The 8,393-nt window shown below is 34.5% G+C and overlaps 1 protein-coding gene across 1 annotated transcript; it reads left to right on the forward strand.

Moving 5' to 3' along the window:
* Nucleotides 1–373: 373 nt before the first annotated feature.
* On the forward strand, nt 374–7,653 carry LOC136805488 (uncharacterized). Its single transcript, XM_067062061.1, has 7 exons — nt 374–483; nt 1,326–1,585; nt 2,138–2,305; nt 4,632–4,757; nt 5,393–5,649; nt 6,064–6,615; nt 7,343–7,653. The coding sequence occupies exons 1-6, from the start codon at nt 454–456 to the stop codon at nt 6,084–6,086; spliced, it is 864 nt and encodes a 287-aa protein (XP_066918162.1). The 5' UTR covers nt 374–453; the 3' UTR covers nt 6,087–6,615; nt 7,343–7,653.
* The last annotated feature ends 740 nt before the right edge of the window (nt 7,654–8,393 follow it).

Here is an 8,393-nt window from a genome sequence, read left to right on the forward strand (position 1 = left end):
GCAAGCAAAACACGAATTCTTTGAAAAATATGAGTCTTATTTTTTTACAATAACTGCTATTGAAATATTGTGATGCTATTGAAATGCCAATTCCAGTCTTTATTTTAGATGCCTGTGCTCTAAAACGTTCCCAAAAAGAAGGTTTGTTTAATTGACAGAGGAGCTAAAAACGGAGGAGGACCGTGGTTTAACTCTACAAAAAACGAATTCAGTTTGACCACGACTATAAAACTAACGTCAAATATTCTTTTCATAAAATTGACATCAAATATTTAATTTCTCTTAAAATTGACGTCAAATATGTCATTTTTGCAAAAAGAAAAGTAAACTTCAAGAATAAAAAACATTTAAATTGAGTTCATAGCAAGAGAGAACACGTGTTTATAGCCAAGAAATTTCATGGTAGTTTTTGCTATGGACTATTAATAATAATTATTGTATAGCAGTTAGAAGATGGATAATTCAAGTCCGCTTGAGGACCCAGTATGTAAATTCTTGTTTTGTTAATTCAATGATCTACAACTCTTTCATTGCAAAATCGTCCACCGTTAGCGGAAATTTAAATTTAGATTCCAAAGTTTTTGAACTTATTAAATCGAGCATGAATTTGTTTTTCTAGTATTAAATGCAACGTTCGCTTGAGCAAAGGGGACATTCGACTCCTCGTAAAAAAATATTTTCTATAGTTTTTGTCCAAAATTGACTTTAAGCTGTTGTTTAGTTTTTGAGGTCTCCATGAAGCTGTTAATCCTTTTTAAGACCAGCGACATCTATCCTTTCCAATTATTATTATTTTTGTCATTTTGTTGAATATTTTTGTACATTTCCTAGAAAACTGCGTGTTTTAGGGCCCATAAACCCTTAAAATGTTCTTACCTTGTTCTCAATGTTTCGATCTTCGAAGCCTTATATAGCTCGTTCTTATAAAAAAACTGTATAACGATTTTTTCTATGGTACAAGAAAATGAACTTCTCGTGAGTTTTAGAAAGTTATTTGCCTTAGTGTTGGATTTGAATGAGATGAGAATAATCATTTGCTTTGCTCGAGACCCCTTTCGAAGCTACTTTCAGTGACAACAAACAATCTCAACGCTAGATTTAAAGAAATAATCCTTTTCAAACCGTTACATCCCCAACTATTTTACTAACAACTTTTTCCATGCACTATAGGACTAGCATACCCTTAGTGAATAACTAATTTCCAATATTCAAAGAACGCAAATTGTTTTCAATGAGGCCAAGCCTGAAATCATTACAACCCCAACTATCCTACTTACATTTTTTTCCATGTGCTAGACTAACCTTTATTCATATGAATTTCTTAGGTTATCGACCTGACAAAGTCAGTCTGTGGACTTGACAATAAGTTAAGTCAACGACCTGATGAAAATAATGTGATTGAAACCAATGTTTCCAGTACAAACGATGTTGAAGTGGGGATAAATAACGACCCAAAAATCGTTTTCTCGGATGAAGATTTTCATCCTACCCACCGTTGCCACAGTTTCAACATCTACTTAATTTGTGCAACGTCATTGGTATGGATAATTGGAACTATTGTTCCAAAGGAAATCCACAATTATCTGTGAGTTGTTTTATGTTTTAAGTCTACAAAAAATTATTATAGAGCTAAGTTCTAATTATCATAAGGCGAGTTACTTATAACACAGTCCCGGTGAACTTCATCCCACAGTAGGGGCTTGAGATCTTTATCGAGATCTCGATGGAGATTGAACTTCTATTATTACCAGGTCAAAAAATTCACGTGGGGATGGTTTTGGAGGGCATTTTTATGTACATTGAACTTTAAATGGGGATGAAAAGAAAGCTAATTTTCCAGTGGGGCTGAGATTGTAGCGTATTTTTCTCACTGGGGACGAAATTTTTGGCAAATTATCCATTGGGTACATGGGTCCCACCGGGTCTGTGACACAGGCGTCTCTTATAATAAGAAGGTATTTTAAGGGTACAATGTGATATCATTTGCTTTGTCACCTTTCTTAAACAAAGGAAAAGACACATCAGCTGTATGCAAACCCAATAAATGTTTTAGCTCAATGATGATCTTCCAACGAAATGCGGGATTTTCCCTCTTCTGACTTTTGGGAGCTTTTTAAAACTTCTAACTTTCTTATAGGTATCCTCCAAAGATAGAGGAATCAAACTGGTACATGACAATTCAAAATTTCCTCCATGGACCACCAGAGTTAAAAATAGTCAATGTCTGGTCTGAGTTATACGCACTATGGACGTTTTACGCTGTCTACTTCTTCACCGTGTATGTTGTGAACACTACATTATCAAAGTAAGTAAATTTCAAATTCCATTTGATTCAAGTGTTTACCAGTTCTTGTTTTGCTTTCCATTTTTCAGCAAATTTTTCAATTCTAACATTTTATATACCGTTAAAAAAAGATAATTAAGGGCTCCATAGTCAGAAAATTGATTTTAGTATCTGAACATAAAAGTTATGTTTTAGATTCTTTAACACTTTTAACAAAGAACTGCCTTTATAAATTGCTTTTTAATCAAATCCCTTAAGAGTTATTAAGAACTTGATGCAAAATGACTTATAAACTTTCAAAAGACCATCACCTTTTGAAAAAAGTGCTAAGTTTAATGGGTAATTAATTTTTTTTGTTTCAACTTTTTTCAACTGTCCGCAGATTGAACAAGTCTGTCAAAATAATTTGCAGCTGGAGAAAAAATGCTGAACTTCTGATAGAATTCGAATCAACATGCGATTTTGTGCTCGTTAAAAAGATATCGTGAGTGGAATATTAAAGTAAAAAATTTTGAGAAAAAAGGAAAATGAAAAATGAAAAATGAAGAAGAAACAAATGAACTGTAGAAATGTGTATAATTACCATTTTCCAGGGTGCTCTTCATCTTAGATCAATCGTCAGTGTGAAAAGATTTTTCAAAATATTCATTCAATCAAAGCTATTCAAACAAAGTTATTGCTGGTTGATCGACAAAAGGGTTTTTTTTGTCGTTTTTTATACTTTAGTGTTTAATAGGTCAACCGCAATAAATTGTTTGATATCTTTTGATTGAATAATTTTTGAAAATTTTTTTTGACAGTGTTGATGATCTAAGATTGAAGAATCACTCCTGTGAAAATGGTAATTATAGCACATTTCTACAGAATTAATTTTTTTCTTCTTTTTTTCACTTTCATTTTCCTTTTTTTTCTCAAATTTTTATTTCATAAATTCCACTCACGAATATCTTTTTAACGAGCACAAAATCGCAACTTGATTCGAATTCTATCAAAAGTTACAGCCATTTTTTGTCTCAGCTGCAAATTATTTTGAGACAACTTTATAACAAATTTTGCGGAAAATTTTCTAAAAGATGTGTCAAAGTTTATCATGTTTTTTAAGCAAAAATCCAGATGAAAAATTGATGAAAACCACTATTTTGAATTTCGAGACAAAGAAGCATTACAAAAATTTTCGCAAGAATTTTATTGTTCGGTAAAAGATACACCATCTACTGCGAAAAATTTTTCAAAATGTTTTTTCTTCGCCGAAACTAAGCTCTTCAAAGTTGAAATACTCTTCCTCGCAAAAGTCTTCATTTTCTTCTTCATCAAACTTTTTCAATGCAATTTTTGAATTTTCAGATTCAGGAATAGTTTGTTTAACAGAAAATGTATAACATGCCATAGTTTTGTTGGTTACATCAGTCAGAAAACACATTTTAAACACGGCAATTATGAAAAATTCACTATGGTCAGAGCCCTTAAGGAGTGATATTTTTATCTTTTGATGCTGAAACTTAATTTCTATTGCAGTGGTTCTTTGAATCAAAAGCCTTTTTAAGAAAAAAAGTCTTAAATCCTACGTCCAGTTGATGAAAATCTAAGTTCTTTATAATGTTTTGTTCTTTACATTGCCATTCTCTTTTTTATAAGCCAATTAAAATTTATGAAATCTTAAAATCATCTCTACTTGGATGATCAATATCCGGAGGAGGGGTGCTTAGGAAATTGGGTGCTGGATATTGGAACGATATGAGTCGGAAACTCACGATTCTAAAGAAAATTTTTAATCTTGAGAGAAAGAAATGTAAAAATGTCTCATTATAACGCTCACTTTTTCACTAAATTTTGTCCTCTGCAAGGGTCGATTTCGAGAGGTCCCCTCACTTTTCAGACCCCCCTTGGAACCAATAGATTACCTAACTTCAAGCCGACATCCCCCCTCAATCAACTCGATTATGTTAAGAAACAGTTATGCCTCTTGGAAATACGCGTTGCTATTTTTTCATATGAAGGAAAAAAAGCAATAAAATTGTCACCTCTTTTAATTCTGGCCCTAATTGCGGCGTTTTAATTTTTGTCACTGGCGTAATAAGGGCCAGCGTAAGGGATCAGATAAATTAGAGCCGGTGTAGAAGGAGTAAAAGGGCCAATAAGGTAAAAGCAATTCCCAGCTGGCACACAACGTTGTTTCAACGTTCATCTAACGTCATATGGACGTTGTGAACATTAAATAAACGTTGAAACAACGTTGTGTGCCAACTGGGTTGATACGCGATTTTTCAAAATACATGTCGTATAGAGTTTCTAAGATCCTAAGTAAGTAGACTATAGTAATCATTTTTTTTCATTTGTTTTTTTCTAGCTATGACCGCCGAGAAAAACAAACAAATGAATTGATCGAACGAAAGAGAAAACTGAAGAATTCTCTCATTGTCTCAAGCACTGTTGTCTTTTCGTCGGCTGCCGTCTACATCTACAGATCATACCGGTAAGTAATACTTTTTTAAATACAACCCCTTCTCACAGACCAACTGGGATCCCTTAACACTGGAAAATCGGCCAAAATATCGTTCCCAGTGGAAAATTAAACTCTGCTTTTTGTCCGGCTGAAAACAATCAGATAAGCAAAATATACTACAAAATATTTTTCCATTTCTTCCATCCCCACTGAATCTTTCGGCTCGAAACAATGGCGTTTAAATCACCAGCCATAAAAGATATGGTCATATCGATCCCCATCGAGTTTTGGTCCGTTATTTTTATCACCCCCATCCGCTTTAAAAAATCCTACCGGGTCGACCCGACAGACGTCTGTGAATAAAGTGTTTTTAAATGGAGAAATACCTTGTTGGCAAAATTTTTCGTTAAAGTTCGTTTTCATTCTATGCTGATCTCTTTGTAGCCGCCAATCACCGCACGGGCACTTTTGTTCCTTTTACCACCCTAAAACCGTCCTTTTTCACACCTATAGACAATAGAAAAAGGTGTAAAAAAGGACTGGATTGAGTTTAGTAGGGTAAAACGGACAAAAAAATGGCCGCCCGGCAATTGACGGCTACGGTGGGTGTATAATGGCTGTACTGGAAGTGAGAAAAACATTTTATTCTTGTTTTCCTTTCATAGGTTAGCAGATTTTGTCGCATTCTTAACCCCTGCCAAACCAGCACCACCACCTGTCCCTAAAGGATTCTTTACAGAAATTTTGATGAACTATTTGCGTCAAATGGTGATGTTAGTTGGCTTGCCAATGGTGCTTGGATTTTTAGCACAAAGAAAAATCTTCCATCAATTAAAGAAAATCACATGGCAGCATTCTTTAGTATTGCAGCCATTGGTTTGGCAATTTGTTATTATACTGGATATGATTGTGAAGTATTACAGTAAGTTTTCCTTTTCGTAGATTTTTTAGTAAAGTAAGTAAGTCTGCCTGTTGGAGGCGAACCCGAAGGCTCCTCTTTCGATAGCTTCTAGCCGAAGGTAGAGGAGGGCACCACTCTTTCTCCATGGATTTCTCCACTTACCCTTGATCCTTCTCTTAATTGCTGAGATTAAGCAGAGGCATCATGTAACATTTTGAGAATTTTAGGTATGACCCGGCTTGGGGTTGAAACCACAACCTTGCGAACCGTAGCCGGATGCTCTCCCATTACACTACGGTCGCATTAAACATATGGTTATGAGATGACTTTTTTCATCCCAGTGGAACATTACAATGTTAGCTGCGCTGTCTAACTTTCCATAACTCGAACACAAACTAAGGGTGTAGTTTTTCTCATTTCTCTAATCATTTTTAGATCTCGACATATCGCCCCGTTAGAGCCTGTGAAAAAGGTAGAAGAATTTGGACGAGTTGACTCCATGGATAATTTGAAAGAGTTCGCTTTGTATAGTTTGATTGGATTGGCTATCATACTGTTTGTTATTGTCTTTGAAAAGGCTGTAGTTGTATTTGGAAAAAGGATTTCATTGACAAATTTAATGCTACACACCTACCAGAAAATTAAGATTTCGATACTAGTGTTATACGCAACTTTAAAGATCTTTATTGATAAGCTTTTGGAAAAATATGAGGGAAGCATCAACCGTAAAATTTTCTTTGCATTGAAATTGGTATTGAGGGTGACTGTATTTGTAAGGATTTTGAAAGGCAAGAGTCAAAATCTCTTAAAGAAAGGAGCATCTGTTTTAATGGGTTTTATTACCACTGCCATATGTTATGGAAAAACGATCATCAGACGAGTTTTCCAAATAATTTCTTCAAAAAGAACCATATTGCTTTGTATTATCGTTGCTATGGTTGTTATTGCAACTGGGTGGTACTTCAATGATGCCAATGAAATGCAAGTGTAAGTATCCTTTTCGTTATTTCGATCCCCGCTTGCTTCTCACACTAAATATTTTAAACTCGTACACTATTTAGACTATACTTGATGTCATGGCTTTTTTTCTATGCAGTAGAAACTGAATGGAAAATACAGGGTTTTGGTGAGGTACTACACGCACTTTAGGTTTAAGCGATTTCACGAGGGAAAAAAAGAACGTAGAAATTTGATAAGTGTATGAAGAAATTCTGTTGGGTAATATGGGTTTGGAATTTCCATCATAATTGTTTTTTCTCTCCTATACTGAACTCTATTTTAACAAATGCCACCGCTCTCTGTCATGATTATTCATAGAATGGCAAAATTTTCTCATTCCCGGCTAAACTTTTCTATTGTTACATTAGAACCGAAAAGGTTTAACAATCTGGGAAGGTACCAAAGTAGCTCCAACAGGTAAGGCCATCAGTCACAATAAGGTCTTTGTGTGTTGTCTAAGCATTTGTACAGGATTACTTTTGCCAGTATTTTCAAAAAAAAAGCAGCAAAACGATCCCGCAAATGCACCAGGAATTACGGTAATTTGCTGTTCTATGGAAGATTTTTGATGGAAATTTTTGTCTAGAAAAAAGATTGAGGAAACCCCCTGAAATCAAGGATTCCAATAATATAGCATATTCTTTATAACGGCTAAGGGGTGTTAGGAAATTGTTCAAATTTAAAATATTTTTGATAGTTCACATTTTCCTTATAGCTTACAAGACGCCCCAACAATGCCATCAATACCACCTTCATCACCGCCCGTAACTTCCTCGCCCTCCCCGGAGCAGGAGATACTATTCATGGTTGCATTGCCGTCGTCTTGTTTATTAATGTTATGGATTTTCACTGTTTACACCGAAATTATCATCCCAATGATGACATGTCGCAGATGAATTCTCCAGTTTTATATATATTATATCATAAATAATGTACATTATAATTAGACTTTTTTAATTAGGTTTTAGATTCATAGCTTTTTTTAGATATCGAAATATTATTATAAAGAAATATAAAAATCTCATCTAAAAAAGACAGGACTTGTTACTTTTCTTTCTTACTCCGAACCGAGATATTTACGATGAATATGCCATGTGTGCCTATACGTTAATTAAAGGTTTACAACGCACTGGGCTCAACTTCAACTGCTCAGTGGCCATTTTTGAAAAATGTTTCCTAGGCCCAAGAAAACTGATTATTCGTCTAACCCTTCAAACCCGAGTGACCTGTAAGTACACACGTTATAAATTTCCCAATATACCAAGTCGCAGACTTAAGACTATAACATGTTCTCCTACAGCTATTTAAAGCATTTACCATCACAGAGAAGACTATAACTCCTTGATTTAATAAACTAATTCTCAATATATTTTGACGTAGATTGCAAGTGACTCCAGTTTTTAAAGGGATATTGTGACGATGTAAACAACTAAAAGCCCATTCCAATATTACCAATAAACCATATGAAAATGTTTCAAGCAATGGGCTGTTCCATTAAATTTCCATACATTGGAACCGAACCTTTTTAAGGCAAATAAACATTCTTAGAAATATATGAATACCCCCTGAAAAATGGCAAAATTTGCAAAAGAACCCCTTGGAAATTTTTTTTACATACCTTAAAAGTAAGGGTGGACGAACTAAAATCAGTCTTTAACCCCTTAAAAATTTTAGAATAAACTTGGAAAAATGAAAAAAAATACTTCGTTATACTTCTTGGAAATTCTTCTCCGATTGCCCCCTGAAAATGTTCGTCCACCCCCCAC

This window comes from Clytia hemisphaerica, unplaced genomic scaffold (assembly GCF_902728285.1).
Source record: "Clytia hemisphaerica strain Z4C2 unplaced genomic scaffold, Clytia hemisphaerica genome assembly, whole genome shotgun sequence".
Lineage (NCBI taxonomy): Eukaryota > Metazoa > Cnidaria > Hydrozoa > Leptothecata > Clytiidae > Clytia > Clytia hemisphaerica.